Source organism: Ranitomeya imitator, chromosome 5 (assembly GCF_032444005.1).
Source record: "Ranitomeya imitator isolate aRanImi1 chromosome 5, aRanImi1.pri, whole genome shotgun sequence".
Classification (NCBI taxonomy): Eukaryota; Metazoa; Chordata; class Amphibia; order Anura; family Dendrobatidae; genus Ranitomeya; species Ranitomeya imitator.
The window spans coordinates 17936906-17957217 of NC_091286.1; the positions used below are offsets into that span (position 1 = coordinate 17936906).

Below are 20312 nucleotides of genomic sequence, written 5' to 3' on the forward strand. Positions count from 1 at the left end.
AAAAACGTTTTTTTTTTTTTTTTAAAGCCGTAAATGGATTTAAAGAAAATAAAAAAAATTGTCCCCAAAGATGGACACCCCCTCCAAATGCAGACACGTGATAATGGTGCAGATCTGACCTCCCCCTCCCAATAATCCCAATCTACACAGCAGAGATAAAGCTGCAGACCTCAGATCCTACAAGTACTGCACTGCTATAATAATGGCAGACTAATGATAATATTTTACACCCCCCCCCCCCTGACATCAGTGACAATGGTACAGCCCTCAGGGTCCTGTCTCTCCCCCTCCATTCTGCCATCAGCTCTGCACATTGCACAGGCAGCCAGAGAGGGAATCCCTGCCGGCTGACGTCACTAGAACCAAGGAAACCCGTGCACGTCAGCACACGCAAATGACCATATATGGCAACATGCGTCAATGGACGAGACCAAGAGCTCTAGAACGCGGGGGGCGGTGGGGGCAGAAGTATCCAGCGGTCACATACAGTAGATGTTGGTGGTGAGCAGGTGCTGGGGCAGTTGTGTGAGGTCGGGCTGTGGAGCTGGAGCTTCCTGCTGTGCACGGGGCAGTGCTGGGGGCTGTGCATGGAGCTGGAACCTCCCATTGCAGTGCTGTGGGGGAGGAGAGATGGAGCGCAGTAGATAACCCGAGTGGGTCTGAACTAATACCATTCCACTGAGTCATCCAGTGAGCGCACAGGAATAGCAGAGAGGAGCTGCCTGACTCATCAGCCCAGTCCCTGGAGGTGAGCACTGAGCCCAGGAGCAGCCCTGCACTGTCCTCCTGCAGCCATGTCTGCTCACAGCCCATAGGCAGCTGCTGCTGCTGCTGCTGCTGCTGCTGCTGCTGCTGCTGCTGCTGCTGCTGGAACCTCTTCATACAAAGTTGCACTTGTTGTTCTTGCTGGGACTTTTCCTTGTGATACAATGTTGCACTGTTAGAGATAGGAGGGATAGAACCTGTCTACACTGGAAGCAGCAGCCCTGGATGTGGAGAGGTGTGCTGTCCTGTAGCCCAGTGTCAGGACAGACTCCAGCCCCACACAAGAGGGGGTGAGGCTTGTGAAGACCACCTAGAAGGGTGCTCAGAGGCCGGATCATGTACCAGGATTATCCAGGGAGTTTCGACAGTTCCTCCCGTGGTAGCAGCAGCTCTCCGGCTCAGCCAGACGGATACCCGGGCGGCTCCTTATCTACCTCAATCCGACAGGTGAGGATCCGACACCGCAGCAAAGAACGCAGGTCGTGTCGCGTTTCCTGGACCTGTTTTGGCTTAAGCTGGACGTTCCGGATTTAAGTTGAGTGGACCGTTTTGGGTTTGGTTTGAGTCGACCACTTCGGTTTGGGTTCATTTTGCCTCGTCTGTATCGTTATATTGGCCCTATGTTGGGTCGAGTTGCCCAGTCCTGTTTCGAGTTGTGTTGACCTGTCCTATTTTCGGTTGAGCTCTCTGGTCAACTCTAGAGTAGATATATGGGTCATATATTGGGTTGGTTTCAGTTCACCAGTCCTGTTTCAGGTTGTGTTTGCAGCTTAGAATTTGCGTTGAGTTGACTTTTTTTGGTTTTGGGTTGAGTTGACCTATTTGGTTTTGGATTGAGTTGACCTATTTGGTTTTGGATTGAGTTGACCTATTTGGTTTTGGATTGAGTTGACCTATTTGGTTTTGGATTGAGTTGACCTATTTGGTTTTGGATTGAGTTGACCTATTTGGTTTTGGATTGAGTTGACCTATTTGGTTTTGGATTGAGTTGACCTATTTGGTTTTGGATTGAGTTGACCTATTTGGTTTTGGATTGAGTTGACCTATTTGGTTTTGGATTGAGTTGACCTATTTGGTTTTGGATTGAGTTGACCTATTTGGTTTTGGATTGAGTTGACCTATTTGGTTTTGGATTGAGTTGACCTATTTGGTTTTGGATTGAGTTGACCTATTCGGTTTTGGATTGAGTTGACCTATTCGGTTTTGGATTGACCTATTCGGTTTTGGATTGAGTTGACCTATTCGGTTTTGGGTTGAGTTGACCTGTCAACACTAAAGCAGGTATATGGATCAAAAATTAGCTTGAGGTGACCCATTCGGTTTTGGGTTGAGTTGGCTAAAGCAGGTATATGGGTCATAAATTGGGTTGAGTTGACTGGTCCGGTTTTGGATTGAGTTGGCTAGTCGATACTTAAGTAGGTATTTAGGCCATAAATTGGGTTAAGTTGAACAGTTCCAATTTTGATTGCGTTGTCCCACCTCAATACTAGATAGATTGGGTTGGTCTGTCCTGATTTTGGGTTAAATTGAAGGCTGCCTTGCATTGGTCTCCACTGCAGCTTGAAATGTTCAGCATAGATGACCATTCTTGTGTCCAGTGATCTCCTGCCAGTCGAGGACTATAGCTGACCAGTCATAGATCTGATCTGCTGTCCTGTGTGTATATGGTGGAGTGTTGTTTATATGCACCTAGTACAGACAGGAGTCTGGCCTCCTACAGAGATAGGATCAGACCTTTTAGGTGGTTCTCCAGGGTCTAGAAAGGATTGAGGTCACTGACTGAATTGTAGAAGGCTCCACATCAGACCTATACTAGGTGGACAAGTCCTGACTTATCTTGCATAGTGTGGGAGGAGGTGCAGCCACCAGACCTACAAATACAGTATATACCATTCCTCTAGAACCAGTGTGTTCTTCAGATCCAGCACCTGTGGTTGGGTTCTGTTCCATTATGGTGGTTTCTGATTTTTTGTTTATTTTGATTTTAGTCCTGTGGGTTGTCACTTATTGGACCCTCGATATGTAGATCTGTCGTGTGATACTGGCTTTGGGGTGAGCCCGGTTCTCCATGTTGTGACCTACAGATGATTCACCAGCACTAAGGACTTGTATACCAGAGCCCATGTAGACTGAACCCCTTATGACATATAGGACATGATGGCTTCTTGAAGAACTGTAGACATGTGGGGTCACTTGTGAGATTGATCACTGCTGGAGGGACATTACAGGGCGTTCAGGCATGTTGGGTCATGGTTAGCTGTAGCATTGGATGAAGGCGCTAGTTTCTTGAATCGCTCTTGACCATGGGTCGGTGAATTGAGGACATAGGACCCCTGTATGTCACATATGAGGATAAGGCCCCCTTTATATTAGTAGCCCGTCCCTCGCTACAACCCTGCTCAAGATATCGGGCATGTAACCCTGGTGCTCAGTACCAAGGGGTCACCAACAAGTGACTTTGCCAGGGACGAGGGCGGCAAGCTGAACCTTTGCTTGGCAAGTGTGGTTGAAGGCATCTCAGGACACATTGAGCTCCATATATCGCCACATCTCTTTATTCTTCGGCACATGCTCTCCCTGCGAAACCCTCTGTATGTCTTCTGTGTATATCGGGTGTCAGGACAACCAGGGAAGATGTGAAACCGCCGTCATGCCATAACCCGAACCGCATGCTAAGGCTGCTTTCACATATCAGTTTTTTGCTATCAGTTGCAATCCGTCAAATTTTGAAAAAACGGATCTGTCGCAGATTGTGAAAAACTGATGCGATGGATCCGTTTTTTACCCGGATCCGACTAGCTAATTCAGCTATTTGGATCCTAAAAAAATCGGACAATGCTCAGTTTTTTTTTAAAAAACGGAATCTGGAGCCATAGGCTTCCATTCTAGCAAACACAGGAAAGTGCCGGATCCATCGCTGTCCGTTTTTTCGACAGACACAAAAACATTCCTTTGTGCGTTTTCTCCGGCCACCGGACCGCCAATTTTTGATGGATCCGATGAACGACTGATGAAACGTGAGCCCATCCGTCACGAATACAAGTCTATAAGAAAAAAACGGATCCAGCGGCATCAGTCGCTGGATCCGTTTTTTTCAAAATTCAAAGGATTGCGACTTATGGCAAAAAACTGATGTGTGAAAGCAGCCTAACTAGTAGAACTACACCGATACCAGCATAGACTAATGATGATCCAAAGATATATTGGAGTTTACATGGGGCTGCTGGGCGGTTATATGGAAGGGGGTCATGTCCCCGAGCGCAGCACCCGCTGTACTTTGCGTTATTGATTATAGACGCTTATACAAATAGTAAAGTTCACTCTGCAGACACACCCTGCCCACCTTGTGCCCCCGCAGGGCGAGCGCTGGCACAGGGTGTGGACGAAGTCAGGGGTCCGGACTGAAGGTCATTGTATGTAGAAGACGCTTGATAAATCCTTGTGCGTTTGTCTCAAATCGGCAGCGACCCCCACACGAGGCTTTCTTGGTGCCGGTCCAATGGGGGAGGGCTGGCGTCTTTGTTCTGTAGTCCTATTAAGGAGGAGGAGGTTCTAGTAAATTACAGCGTTGGATCCGCCAAATGACAATAGTTCGCCACTGTCCACCCCCATGAACTGGGATGCCGCGGTTAACCCTGTCACTACCACCTAACTGTCCCGGATTTTAATGACCTCCCCAATTATACCGCCACTTGCCCAGTTACCCATCATGTTCTGGATCTCTACAGCCAACAATGTGACACTGGTTTGATACATTGTAGCAAAGGGGAGATCGGTGCATTTAGCTCACAGGGGATTGTCTAGGTTGGATACGATCAGGCTCGGACTGGCCCATAGGGTAACGGGGGAATCCCCCGGTGGGCCCCTGTGCACATCTGGGCCCAAGCCCTACAGTACTTGGCATCATCTCATCATTCATTACCCAAACTACCCATTTTATTATCTATCGATATATGTAAATTTGTGAACGAGGGCAATGTAATATTTGTATGCAGCTGTAAAGTGGGACCCCACAGTCAATGTTACTGGGGGGCCCTTGGCCCCCCAGTCTGACACTGGATACAATTGTAGCAAACCCTCAGCTGGGGGGAAATAGTTTTGTACAGGAATTCAGTCTAGGGGTCTAAAATAAGAATGAATGTTTCCACTCACTGACAGCAAGCAAGAAATAATATTGGAAGGTTTTATAACTCGGAAACCCCTTAATTTAATTGCAGTGAATTAATGGCCACCAAGGCCTCGATTGGGGCAGCTTGTCGGAACATGCCCTGCATCTCATTAGGCATGGAAATGTATCTAATCAGGAATTGTAACATTCATACAGATAATTAGTTCTGCCAACTGGTACAAATATTACCGGGAAGGGTAGAGGTTGGCGCCTGGGCCCAGGCCGCGGCTCATGGCAGTACGGTAAGGTCACTGCTGCCCTCTACTGGTCACAGGTGCTCCGTGCTATCATATAGGACACAGTCATTGGTAGCATGGAAAGTCAACATGGCAGCGCCCATGGATTACTTGGAGAATGTTTTATGGGCATGACCTCATTAGACAACGAGACCGATGTAGAGAGAAGACCAAGGAAAATAGGGCAGGCCTGTAAATGGGGCTTGCTATAAAGAAGCGCAGAACTAGGGCCGATCAGGACCCGGCGGCCATTCCTCGTAGAAGATCTGATTGTACAATGTAAGATCTCCATAATACAAAAATTCAGTTTTATATTTGGGGATTTTTTTTTTTTTCTGGGAAAGCTGGGTGACATCAAATATGGCCACCTTTGTATGGATTATCATCCACATTTCCTACATAGGCCTGAGCCTGTTATTATGGCATAGAAACTGGGCAGATTTTGCCCTTCCGTCCTCTAGGAAAGCTGAGTGGCAGCCCTGAAGAAGTAATGGCCGCATAGTATTACCGATGCCGGATTATCGGACGTATTTTGGGTTATAGCCTAGAACTGATCTCTGCAGATTGCCTTCTACTTCCAGCCCATATGCCGGAGTATCGGATGCCTTGTAGTTTGGAAGGTGCCTGAGATCCGGGGACTTCTGACCCCCTTTCTCCTCCGGCTGGGCGGATTCCTGGGCTGAGCGGCCCTGTTGTGTCAGCAGAGCAAATGGGAAGGAATTTGGCAATGGACATGGACACACCCAAGGAAGGAATAGCTGAGAAGTTAACCCTGTCTTATGAGTGAAGCTGAATGCCATCTATTGTTCTCTGTTATCAGCCAGTTCAACCTGTGCACCTATACAGCTCCGTCAGAGGTTCTCACCCAGCTTTCCCAGACTCCTGAATAATGAGCTTGGTTATATAAAAGTTCAGGCCAAAAGGCTGGAGACTGGGAAAGCTGGGTGAGTTATAGAGAGTAGGGTCACCCAGCTTTCCCAGTAGCAGATAGGGCTAAGATATAGTTAAATGTCATTTTTAGTGGACTTGGAGATGTTTTTCATTAATAGGGTGAGTCCACTGTAAATCCCTACCTGTTCCCGGAGAGGGGATCAGCGCGGCCACGTGTCTGCCCTCAGCGCCTTTATTTCGGCATCGTCTGAGTATGTGCAGTATTTCCTGTTTGTTCTGAACGATTGCCCAACCGAGCCTGGAGCGCCGGTTCCCCGACCGAGATCCATGGCCGTCTCCCTCTGTCTGAACCAGGGGCCGGTGTGGCGGAGTGTTGGGAATCGTGGCCACACTAATCCGGTGATAGTCCCCATAGCACCAGCGCCACGACAAAGGAATCACATTCATAAAGATCCGTTTATCGACCAGCAAATAAAAATGACCAATTAATAGTCCGCAATCATGACCTGTTCATTCTGTCGTTCGGAGAAAATAAGCTGAGGATTTGTTGCAGTGTATCACTCTGGACTCTGGTGTGACACATTGCTCTACTTGCACTGATGCATTAAAACCAAAGAAATGAGCCGGACTATAAGCTGCTTTATGAGCACGTTCACACTGTGGCCACTTCACAGACAAAACCCACGAAAAAAGCACAAAACGAGCGTATACCCTACAGCAAATAAGGAAGTAAATGGTTATAGTGCATGTAAATAACAGAGAGGACTTAGTTATCGCTATTTTGATCAAAAAGCATAAAAGCCATCCCACCGCGACAAGGTGAACCCACCGCGACAAGGTGAACCCACCATGACAAGGTGAACCTACCGCGACAAGGTGATCTCACCGCGACAAGGTGAACCCACCGTGAAAAGGTGAAACCACCGCGACAAGGTGATCTCACCGCGACAAGGTGAATCCACTGCGACAAGGTAAACCCACTGCAACAAGGTGAACCCACCATGACAAGGTGAACCCACCGTGACAAGGTGAATCCACCGCGGCAAGGTGAACCCACCGCGGCAAGGTGAACCCACTGCGACAAGGTGAATCCACTGCGACAAGGTGAACCCACTGCAACAAGGTGAACCCACCATGACAAGGTGAACCTACCGCGACAAGGTGAACCCACCGCGGCAAGGTGAACCTACCGCGGCAAGGTGAACCTACCGCGACAAGGTGAACCCACTGCGGCAAGGTGAACCCACTGCGGCAAGGTGAACCTACCGCGACAAGGTGAACCTACCGCGGCAAGGTGAACCCACTGCGACAAGGTGAACCCCCAATGACAAGGTGAACTCACTGCGATGTAGCCTCCTTTTCTGAGCTAGGTATTCTCTCTGTACAGCTGCCCATAGACGGGCATCTCAGTGGAGGCCCTGTCCTGTTCTGCCCTTATTCACATTGAAGTTATTTGACACATGGTTTTATTACTAGAGACCGATTAGGACAAGATTCACCTTGTCCCGGTGGGATGTTTTTTATACTTTTTTTGATCTAAATAGCGTTAATGAAGACCCCTAGGTTATTTCCATGTTACTATTTACTTATTTGCTGTAGGGTATTTGTTTAGTTTTTCTTTTTTTCTTAAATTTTCCACTGATTCAATGTAACAAACTGTCAGAACATGGCACAATTGTAACAAACCCTCAGCTGTGAGTAATATTAAGTCTACACCATAGTTTCTGCCAATTTTGAAAATACTATGACTTTTTCCCCAAGTCACAGCTGCCCGGCTGGCGATGCGGTGGTAATGAGGTGCCCGGGGCCTCGTGCCGCCATTGTGCCACTGGATTGTCTCAGTATTTGGAGCCTTTTCCCTGCAGTCCTGTCTGGACTCGGTTACGTTTCCTGCTCATCATCACATGTTCTCACCAAATTTCTTAAATTCCTTTTCACTCCCTGGAGTTTATTTTATTTTTTTTTCTATTTATTGCAAAATGATGTTCTCCATCCCCCCCCCCAAAAGGCAGGTGATTGCAGAATGCACAGATTTCTCCAAAGTGCCTCCCGGAATGGACGTCTGCCCCCCAGGAGAGGAGGGGAAGGATTGCTGGGGGCTTGTGAAATACTTCACACTTCAAAGGAGACTTTCCCAGAAATGGGAGAATTCCCAGCCTCCTCCATGTGGAATCTTATGGGCTGCTGCCCCCTAGAGGTCAGCGCCGGCGGCTTCCTGAGATTGTGTCAAGTGGGGAAATCATGGAGCTGATTCCAGTAACCGGAGGGGGATGTGTGGGAGACTCCGGGATGGGAAAGAGGACGAATTGCTACTTTGTTTTTTTGGCCGCCAAATTCTCCTCTATACAATCAATGGCCCGGAATGTTTGATCACTGAGTCACAGGATCTGGGTTACATCATCGCCGGCATGAATGAGCGGGAAAGGGTTCAACATTTTAGGGAAGATGCAACATTTTGAAATAGCAGAGACTTCTTTGGGGGAAAAATGAGATTTGGGGGACTTGGAAAGGTCATGGGGTAAGACAATGGTGCGCGGGCGATAGAGGCTGATGAGGTTGGCCATTGTGCCCTTTCCAGGTGGGCATCGGGGTGTAGGAGGGGGCAACAAGTCCCGAAGTTCTGCCCCAAGATGGTAGGATGTCCTGGTGGGGACCAGGGTCATGATGATTCTTTATAGGGGTGCACTCTGAGCTGTGGTTTCCGGGGGTAAGTTGTAAGTGCAGGGGAAGTGCAAGGAAGCCGCATTACTTTGGCCAGGGGGTAACATAGGGCCAGGGAAAAGGGGCTAAACTAAGGCCCTGACTATGTCAATGCACGCTGGGACAAAAGTCACGGTCGTAAGCCCACTATTGGGCGGTGAGCGGCAGAGCTGGGGAAAGAGACCTCACAAGGAGGACATAAGCGGGGGTGGGGTTTGAGAAAGTTTTCATGCAAATGAGTCGGGACCCTTTCAACCAATCAGATGTAGTGATGGGGTTTAGACCCTCTCAGCTGAACACACTGCCATTTCGGTGGATTGGGTGGGGATCATGTGGGTGGTGGGTGTAATGGGGGCACACACCTCCAGCAAAGGGACAGTTGCATCTTTTAACTCTTCTCATTATAGATGCCCTTAAATAGGAAAAAAGTTCTCAACAAAAGTTCATTATTATTTTTTTTTTAGCTCTGTTCTTTGTCTCTGGGTAGGGATGGGTTAAGTGTCCTAGCCCTGGGAGTGACTGGGACCACACCTGGGCATTAAGTAAATGGAGCTGTGTTTTAAAAAAAGAAAAAAAAAAAAGGGAAGGAGAAGAGGGGGAAGTTGGTTTTACAGTGGAGGCGATTATGCAATCGAGATTTCCTGCCTCTCCCTCCCGAGCTGCCGTTCTGCCTGGACAAGGAAGTTTCCACCGAGCAGGATGAGCCCGGAGTGACTGACAGCCTGCGGTAACTATGGCGTGTGTCATGTATGAGCCCTCCGCTATGGCGGCTGTATGAACGGCAGGCGCGACTGCCCCTCGGGCAGCCAGATTATTGGTTAGGCGCGCACTCCTGCTGATTTTGGGGTCCCGGAGATATTTCACTAGTGGTGGGGGACCTTTAAACAATTCCACAACAAAGTCCCTGGCAGAGGATGGCTGTGACCTGACGAGTACGGGCTCCGTCCTGGGGGACACTTGCACCTGTTGCTCTTCCCATTCATTGATTTCCCCCCCCACATAGGATTTGTCTGTTTTTGAGACTGCATCTGAAAGGGTTAAGGGCTCAGGTGTCGGCGTTAATCTGGCGTTGGCCGGGGCAGATGCTTTCCGCCCGGTGGTGATCTAGCCGGCGGCGGATCCTTGTTTTCTCGCTGAGCCAGGGTGTTGTTCGCACAATGTACCTTCATTCTCAGCCAGGTGCGGAGGAAACTGTGACCTCACTCCAGAAAGTTCTCTAATGTGGTCGGTGTCTAGACGGAAAGGACAACGACTCGCCAGCGTCTTGTCTCCTTCACCGAACGTTACCGCGTTATGTCACCTTCAGCCTATGTGGATGAACTACATGTACCATGGTGCCCACCATGACTCCATGGGATGAGAAATATACCGTGCATGAAGGTTGTGGGGCCCTGTACATGAGCTGAAGATCATCATGTCCTTTACCGGCATAAAAGGGATGACCTTTAAAAGACAGACTTAGTCCTCCTTATACCTTAGAGGTCAGAACTCTGCACTGATGGCAGATCCAATGAGTGTTGCCTCTGGGCTCCCTCATCGGGAGGCCTTGCCTCTGGGCTCCCGCGTCGGTGGGCCTGGCCTCTGGGCTCCCACATCGGTGGGGCCTGGCCTCTGCGTTCCTGCGTCGGTGGGCCTTGCCTCTGGGCTCCCTCATCGGGGGGCCTTTCCTCTGGGCTCCCGCGTCGGGGGGCCTGGCCTCTGGGCTCCCGCGTCGGTGGGCCTGGCCTCTGCGTTCCTGCGTCGGTGGGCCTTGCCTCTAGGTTCCAGTGTCGGGGGGGCCTTGTCTCTGGGCTCCCACGTCGGGGGGGCCTGGCCTCTGGGCTCCCACGTCGGGGGGGCCTTGCCTCTGGGCTCCCGCGTCGCGGGGGGCCTTGCCTCTGGGCTCCCGCGTCGCGGGGGGCCTTGCCTCTGGGCTCCCGCGTCGCGGGGGGCCTTGCCTCTGGGCTCCCGCGTCGGGGGGCCTTGCCTCTGGGTTCCCGCGTCGGGGGGCCTTGCCTCTGGGTTCCCGCGTCGGGGGGCCTTGCCTTTGGGCTCCCGCGTCGGGGGGCCTTGCCTCTGGGTTCCCGCGTCGAGGGGGCTTTGCCTCTGGGCTCTGCATCAGGCGGTACACTCTTAACGTATTAGTAGCAGGTGACTATTGAGACAGTTCTGTGCCATATTGCAGATGAATGGGAAAAAAAAAAATATATATATATATATATATCTTCTTCAAACTAGAACTTAAATTATATTTTGACCAATCTTTTCTTTTTCTTTTTAAGCAGAAATATCGGAACGACATGCCAGGATCCAGCAGTGCCTTTATTCCCACCATCAACGCCATCACCACCAGTCAGGACTTACAGTGGATGGTCCAACCAACTGTGATCACCTCTATGTCCAATCCCTATGGCAGAGCACATCCGTATGGGCATCCAGTACCGAACCACCCGTCACTAGGTGGGCATGCAGCCCTACAACGACCAGGAGTCATCAAAAGCATTGGTACCACCGCTGGCCGGAGAAGAAGAGATGAGCAGGTATGGGACGGCAGCAAGGAGTCAACCTGTCCCCTTTCAAGTGCTTTGATTGTATTTAAAATATTTCTGGTATTTTAATTGCTACATTAACATTACAAATACATCATCTATGTCATCATTAGTCATAATAATAGCTAATTATGATACCATACCATGCAATGTTCCACCACCCCCGAAACCTGCGCTATGTAAGTCTCAAAATCCAATGTACTGACATAGTGTTTTTGGGTTTTTTTAGAGGAAAGGACTGACTACTGATAGGATGACATTTTTAATAACCATTCAGTCTTTTAATACTGCCCCTATGTGCAGGAATATAACTACTATAATACTGCCCCTATGTACAAGAATATAACTACTATAGTACTGCCCCTATGTACAAGAATATAACTACTATAATACTGCTCCTATGTACAAGAATATAACTACTATAATACTGCCCCTACGTAAAAGAATATAACTACTATAATACTGCTCCTATGTACAAGAATATAACTACTATAATACTGCCCCCTATGTACAAGACTATAACTACTATAATACTGCTCCGTATGTACAAGAATATAACTACTATTATACTGCCCCTATGTACAAGAATATAACTACTATAATACTGCCCCCTATGTACAAGAATATAACTACTATAATACTGCTCCCTATGTACAAGAATATAACTACTATAATACTGCCCCTATGTACAAGAATATAACTACTATAATACTGCCCCTATGTACAAGAATATAACTACTATAATACTGCTCCTATGTACAAGAATATAACTACTATAATTCTGCTCCTATATTCAGGAATATAACTACTATAATACTGCTCCCTGTATACAAGAATATAACTACTATAATACTTCCCCAGTTGTATTATTTAGAGGCCATATTGCTCCCTTCATTTTTGCTCCCAGCGTCTACAGTACAAATCCTGTTTCCTTTTGTCATCAGAACTTTCAGGATTACAATTGATTAGCAAATTGTGAAATGTTTTTGTTCTAACCACAGAGCTTCTCCGCTCTCCTTCTCGTTGGCTCACAGACTCCTTACACTTGCTCAATTCCATGACACCACAGTTTCCTACAGAGCCAACGGCCTTTTACATTTTGTGGGTTTTGTGTTGACCGCAATGTGCTGCCTGTTTTAAAAAATGTATTTTCTTTATCCGCAGCTGTCACCCGAAGAAGAGGAAAAACGAAGGGTTCGGAGAGAAAGGAACAAACTGGCCGCAGCAAAGTGTCGCAACAGGAGACGAGAGTTAACGGACAAACTCCAGGCTGTACGTAACCAATCTGTTTCCTTCATTTCTGCTGACTGAAGTTCTGTAATTGGGCATAAGAGTTCCCGATTTCATCATCTTACTGTATAAATACAATATTATAGTGTCATTCTCCTACATATCTAAGCCACGGGTCAGGGAGTGCTATTTACCTGCATTTTTTTACATCAACAACAAAAAATGCCCCAATTATGCTAGAACAGAGGAGTGGTGGACCTTTCCTAAGTGTTCCTTCAGCTCTCGTGTTTCTCTGATTGTCAGGGTATGGAGCTGGGGTATAACAATTTTAGTTTTTTTGGCACCACATTATGTCCCCATGTCTGTTTAGACGGTAGACTTTTTCCATATGACCTGTTCACGATGTACATGAGTTTAGTTTGACTGCCGAACCATCATCCGCTTGGAAAATAAAAATGCCTTTGTTAAATTTGGTTTATCCGTGCCTTTTTAAATTTAATTCTCCCTATTTTTGCTTTCAGGAAACTGAAAAACTGGAACAAGAAAAATCTGGCCTTCAGAAAGAGATAGCCGAACTGCAAAAGGAGAAAGACAAACTGGAGTTCATGTTGGTCGCCCACTCACCCATGTGTAAAATACAAGTTGAGGATCGGATCAACCCCACTCACAATGCTCTTGTTGCCCGTTCCATGATGGGAAGCCGAGTGGTTGTTAAACAAGAACCCATTGATGAGGACGTCGGGTCGTCCTCCGTCGCCCCCACTGACAAAATGCAGAGGTCTGTGATTAAACCAATCACCATTGGTGGAAACTTCTTCAACGAGGAACCTCTCAACACACCTGTTGTGATGTCTTCAACACCTCCGAGCACTCCGAGCGCCCCTAACCTCGTCTTCACCTACCCAAGCGTGTTAGATCAGGATTCGTCAACTTCTCCTTCTGAGTCTTGCTCTAAGGCTCATCGTCGGAGCAGCAGCAGTGGGGACCAATCTTCTGATTCCTTGAACTCACCAACCCTGCTGGCCTTGTAATGACTGCTACTAAGGAGTGACTTGAGCTTACATATCAGGCGATGTCTATGAGGGTAGATAGCTGGTGGCAGGCGCTTCCCGACTGAGGACATGGTGTGTGACGTTGAATTCTCATAACTGGATCTTACACTTCAGACGCTTCATTGTAGCTTTGACTTTCTTGGGTTCTTGGAAGAGGCTGCATACAAGCACAAGTTCAGTCTCCATTGTGTCGAATCCCGGATGGGCCCAGACCAGGGGTTAAATTATTTCCAGCCTCCTGGTTCCCAGGACATTTCATCCAATACGAATGGTTGATGATTACTGTCTTTACCCCACCGCCTCCTTTTCCTCTTTCCACCAACACCCCTTCTTTATTCTGGGCACTTTAAGGGTTTATCTATTTAAGCAAATTGGTCTTCACTGGATGAAGGTACAGAAATGTTTTTGTCTTGGATTTTTTTTTTTTTTTGCTTTTTTTGTTGAAGTTGTTCCAAGGCCTTTTTGATGTAACTGAGAAAATAAAATAATAAAAAAAAATTAAGGAACAAAACAGCCATGGAAAATTGTTGGTTGCACCCAGTCATTATCGGAGAAGACGGCGTTACCAGCAGATATTAAACACCACGCCAAAGACAGTTCCCCGGGACGCTCTGTTCTGGTAAATCATGGGAAATTGCTTGGATAATAAGGATTTGGCAGCGAGTGATCTATAAAAATGGTCTACAAAAAACTTGGCAATACAACAAGCCCTTGTGCCTTCGAAATGAGCAAGTTCTTCTTTGTCAGAACGGTGCACAGCTAACGCTCTGTTTTGGGATTTCTATTATCATTTTTGTATATGTGCAGTTTGAATGGTTGTAACATATGACGTGTCGCCGTGTGACTTCTCCTCCCCTTGAGGACCATCTTTAATATTGTGTAAAATTGTCGTTGGAATTTGTAATCTTCCCACACCGGCGTAGTTGGCGTATGGTCACACCCAGGCTATGTGCCTCTCATCGACACCGGTAGTGTAAAGGGCATGTGGTCGGTGTGGGGGGTGGTTGGTTACAGATTTTGCACTGGGGTCCTGGAGCTTCAAGTTACGCCTCTGTTCGCACAAAGTAACTAAAAAAAAAAATTTAAAAAAACACTGCAGCATTCCCGGGTTACAGCATCTCTCCTCAAAACCCTTTTTGTACATATTTATTTACCTAATTAATAGGTAAAGATCGATCATGGTTCCTGGAAAAAAAAGGGAATTTTCCCAGTAATCCTCTGTTGCCTTGGTTCATAGCCACCATGACTCAAAGGAGTTGTTCAGGAATAGAAAAACATGGCTGCTTTGTTCCCAAACCAGTGCTATAGGTTTTGTTTTGTATCACAGCTCGGCTCCATTCACTTCTATAGAAACGAGCTGCGATACCAGACAGGACTTTTGTGGCACCTTTAATGAAAGCAGTCCCCCCTTTTAAAACACCCCGGAAATGTTTACAGTAGGTAGTTGTGTTTTTTAGTGCCCACGCACCCCTCTTCCTACATTCCTCGGTGGGAGATATTTTCTGTAATTTTTTTTATAAATGGAGTTCATGCCCTCCGCAGTATGGTATGTGTTTTTATATAGGTGAATAGAAACTGATAGAGGGGGGGTCTCACTATTTTGTGGTGCGTATTTAGGTTGAAGCTGCTGGTGACCATGATAGATTTTTTTTCCCCTTGTTATAGGCCTGCTGACAAGATTTTAGTATCTGTCGCTGTTTTCATTATGTCCGATTCTGGCAGTAAGGCACATGAGGCCTACATGGTTGCCATAGAAACACAGCCTGGCAGCAGTAGAGGCCTGGTCTCTACCACAAGTCATTCCTATATATCTGTATGCACATTTTCCCCGTCTAGTCCACTCAATAGACCTCCATTTTGGAAAGCCTGATTCAGACGCTAACCGGCATATTATGGTGCCAACTGAAGAAAACATCTACCGTAATTTAGTCAGAGATTTTGGGGCCATAAAATAATATATCCACATAACAAGACTGAGGAAAAGGCGGCCTTGTTGCCGATGGCAACTGGCGTTCGCTTGCTTTATTTTTCAATGGCATTGAGAAAGAGAAACTGAACGTTGCACAAAATTTGTGAAATACCTGACATAGTGCGGGTTATAAAAACAAATGGCGTCCATTGGCAAAACAGCCATTAAAAAAATAAATAAATACATATATTTTGCATAAATTTGAGGACAGAATCTCTCCTAATCTATTTATTTCTATTTTATGACTATAAATAAATTATATTCTATTTTTCAGATTTCTCTGTGTATTAAATATGACCGTACCTAGGTACTGAAATCCCTGCCTGCACCAGCCAACAACGCCATGGAGCGGCGGCAGCCATTTTGTGCCCTGCGCCTTAAAATGGCTGAAAATATTGTACAATCTAGTTCCTGTTCTGCCGACTTGTTTCACACCTGCTGCCTCCATTTTGCGCCTAGGTGAAGGGTGTGTTTTATATACCGTAATCCTGCAAGATTATAATCAATTTATTAAAAAAAATAGCCATACATTTTTGGTGTTATTGGCGGATTTTGCGCGTGCACCATCTTTATTACAATTTTGCCAAATGACTGCGAGCTCCAAGCTGGGCCTAACGTCTTAATCTACATCTATTGACTATGAATATTTTTTTACTTGACCGAAAAGTTGAGATTCACCTGGGAAAAAAATATTTTTCTAAATCAGGTGAATTTTAATATATTTTACCATTTTGTTATAAAACTACTTGGGGTCAAAAACACTACATTTTTGGGACTGAAATTTTATTATTCCTAAAATAATTATTCCTGGTTTTTTTTCATTCTCATCCTTCCTGATTTTCCATATTAAGAAATCTGACATGCCTATATCCCCTGTATTCTTGCCACTTCCTCCTCTTCCCTCCATTACTCCATAAAGTAACACATAAAACAAACAACAAATGCAAAAATAAATATGTATATCTACTTTACGTTGCAGGCCGGCAGTCATGTTGCACACTATTCATTACTCACCTGTGCAAAACATTTTTTTTTAAAGTGTACATATATATATATATATTCATTGTTTGGGAGCCTTTTCATTGTAATATGTCTTATTTATTTAAAAATGTTTACAAGTTTGGGATTTTTCTGTCTATTGTCAATGAGCATTATAAAAAAAAAAAAAAAAATTACACCAGGGTTCATATTGCAGCCAGGAATATGTTGTATTATGGGGGCTATATGAACTTTAAGGGGATCTGTCGCCAAGTCAAAAATGACCAGTTTTTGCTTTTATTTTATTCCCATTGCTCATCATGAGTTTGTTCTTTTGTGTGTGTGTGTGTGTGTATATATATATATATTATTATTTTTTTTAAATTCGCCAAACGGTTACAGAGATATGGGTGTTTTTTTATTTTGTGCTTTTTTTTTTAATGGTCTTTCATAGGGATGTGGCTTAGATCTTGAGCCACGCCCCTTTGTAAAGACCACCATTAGCTCTAAATAAAATGAATAACTATAAAAAAATTTTTTTTAAAAAGCCCGTATCTCTGTATTTATATGGTAGATTTAAAAATAAACAAAAAAAGTGGAACATTCCGGGAAGAAACGGAAATAAAATAAGAGCAAAAAATTGCCTACTTTTTCCAAAGTGACAACTCCCCTTTAAGGGCTGTTTCTTATGGGGTTTTTGTTTAGTTTTTTTCCAAAAGGACCAACTGATCTAGGCATTTTTTTCAGGTGACCTAATTTGACAGTGCCTCTTAAAGGGATTGTACAGAATTAGAAAAACATCCCTACTGTCTTTGAAAAAGCAGCGCCACTCCTCTACACTGGTTGTGGGTAGTATTGCAGGTCGCAATCTTCACTTTACTGGGTTTTTAATTATGGTTAATTATGAACAATCCCATTAAGTGCCATACAATCCAGTTTTGATACATGATCACCATTGTATGCACATGAGATTACTGAGGCATCAAGTTCCTGATGTCTCCTGCACTAAGACTATCTACTCGTGACCTTGAGCGGGTCCAGTCCATGATGGCAGACCTCAGCCCCCCTGCCTTGCACACTGGCGGGAAGGTGATTCCTTTTAATAACAATCTTTGGCAAGTGACAACCACTTTTGTGAGACAGAAATGTGCTCAGAGCAGTTGTTACCTGCATAAAATGTATTCCTCACTAGAGGGCGACAATGAGTACAGGAAAAAGCTCCTCCCACCCGAAAGGAATACGAAATAGACGATAATGGGAATAAGATTCTGATAAATTAAAGGGATTTTATGGAACAAAATGTATATTATGTAGCTGAGGACTATTTTCTGCATGTCCGGTATCCGTATCAGCCCGGGTTGGACCTGCCCTTTAAATCACGACTGCCAATGTGCGCTTCTATCACTACAATAGCCTGTTGGGTTTGGGAAGTGTAAATTCAGATCTATAGGAACTGATTGGCGTGACTACTGCCGAGCGGCCATGACGCCTCTACCGGACCCACATAGGGTTTTTTTTTTGGGGGGGATGGTTGAGCAATGATTTAAGTGTCCTTGTGAGATGCGGTGGGTTGGCATTTTAATGGTTGCTTCATAGAATACAATGTGTGTACAGTCGTTTAGAGTACTTTTGTGTATTTTCGCCATATTGGATAAAAGCCTTCGACATTCCTAGGCGGGGTGTCGCGCCATAGCGAGCGCGCTGCAGGTCAGTGTGTGCGCCTCAGACCATGTATAGAGCTCTCGTCCAATCAAATGCCAGCTTTTTGTGTATATCTATTTTTATACCTAGATGTTGGATGACGCCGGTAGTGCTGCCCCCTAGAGGACTGAGCTGTGTACATGGAGCATTTGTCTTATCTTTTGTACCCGCCCCTTTTCTCCTGGTTCGGAGGAGGGCGGAGCCTCCCGTTTCCCGCGAGCTGATGATCTGTAGTACTTTAATTCGATGGATTGTGTAGATTCGGTCACTGCTTGCAGTTTTGCAGATATTTTTTTTTTTTCTCTTTTATTTATCAGATGTTAAAAATAATAAAATGTTGTATTTTGAAAAAATATATAAATTGTCGTCGTCTTTTCTAATAATCGAGTATCACAAACCACTAATTGGATGCAGAAATCAATCAGGCAGTATCACACATGATAGGCTTGGATACATGGCTCAAGAGGATAGGATACATGATAAGATTAGATACACAGCTCCAAACAGTATCACACAGGATATGATTAGATACCCAGCTCAAGAGGGGAGGATACAGGATAGGACTAGATACACAGTTCGAGACCGTATCACACACACTATAGGATTAGATAAGTAGCTCAAGAAGGTAGGATACAGGATAGGATTAGATATATGGCTCTAGACAGTATTACATAGATACGATTAGATACTGGAGCTCAGCAGGAAGTATCACGTGATAGGATTAGATACACAGCTCAGTAGATGGTATCACAAATGGTAGAATTAGATGCAAACTAAGTTGGCAGTATCACACATGATAGGATTAGATACAGTTCAGAAGTCAGTATCACACATGATAGGATTAGATACAGTTCAGAAGTCAGTATCACACATGATAGGATTAGATACACTGCTCAGAGGACAGTATCACACATGATAGGATTAGATACAGTTCAGCAGTCAGTATCACACAGGATAGGATTAGATACGCGGCTCAGAGGACAGTATCACACAAGATAGGATGAAATATATGGCACAGTAGACTGCTGCAGATACTACAGGATTAGATACAGTTCAGCAGTCAGTATCACACAGGATACGATTAGATACACGGCTCAGTAGATGGGTTGAGACACTATAGGATTAGATACAGGTTGCCTTGCTGCTGAGATCCCCAGGGATCAGCTGTAATCTGCAGAAGAGCCTGGCAGTAAGTGTTCAGTCTCCCTGCAGCGCCCCCACAGGAGGAATAAAGTATTGCACATTCCTTATAGAACTTATTGGCAGCTGATGTAGCGCAGACATGTGGGGTCCTCCAGAGGAACCGGTGCTCTCAGCAGCCGCCCTGGCCTCCTCTAATGACAATGTCTGTTGTTCATAAATATCCCATAAACCTTTCATGGTTGTTTTCATACTCTGCTCCCTCCCTGCTATAAAGTACACAGGACATAATAATATTTACCAGCGCCCACACCGCTCATTATAGGATGGCGCGGTTACATTTTTACAGGCAGGACAGATTAGGTTATAAGTATGATCAGTCTGAACCCAGTGACCCCGGAGCAGACACGTTCCTGATCTCTATAGAAGTGAATGGGTTTAAATACGATTACAAAACAGGAAGTCCCTATGACAAACATTCCAGGAAAGAGATGTCGTGTTCTGTAAACTGCTGCAATGGAAGCCGAGCGTGAAGAAGGTTCATAGGAAACACGCCACACGCTTCCTTCATACATAATAGGGTGATTCATAGTTTTATTGCTAATGATGGGGAAACAAGTAAAGTCGCTGTACATGAGTATGTGACTGTAGTAATCAGACGTCCACTGTGCTCAGCGGCATAAATCTGTGTGTAGTGAGCTCCCTCTAGTGGTGACTGTATAAATCTGTATGGAGTGAGCTCCCCCTAGTGGCGACTGTATAAATCTGTGTGTAGTGAGCTCCCTCTAGTGGTGACTATATAAATCTGTATGTAGTGAGCTCCTCCTAGTGGTGACTGTATAAATCTGTGTGTAGTCAGCTCCCTCTAGTGGTGACTATATAAATCTGTATGTAGTGAGCTCCTCCTAGTGGTGACTGTATAAATCTGTGTGTAGTCAGCTCCCTCTAGTGGTG

General features: G+C 45.6%; 1 protein-coding gene across 6 annotated transcripts; it reads left to right on the forward strand.

Moving 5' to 3' along the window:
* The first annotated feature begins 448 nt into the window (after positions 1-448).
* Positions 449-15814, forward strand: FOSL2 (FOS like 2, AP-1 transcription factor subunit). Of its 6 annotated transcripts, none has more exons than XM_069768344.1 (4): positions 449-1212; positions 11022-11279; positions 12453-12560; positions 13040-15814. In XM_069768344.1, exons 1-4 carry the CDS (start codon positions 1102-1104, stop codon positions 13547-13549), a joined length of 987 nt encoding a protein of 328 aa, XP_069624445.1. In that variant the 5' UTR covers positions 449-1101; the 3' UTR covers positions 13550-15814. The 6 variants fall into 6 exon arrangements, with proteins under 6 accessions (XP_069624445.1, XP_069624448.1, XP_069624446.1 ...); XM_069768347.1 differs by having other exon boundaries at positions 449-748; XM_069768345.1 differs by having other exon boundaries at positions 626-1212; positions 11025-11279.
* Positions 15815-20312: the final 4498 nt, after the last annotated feature.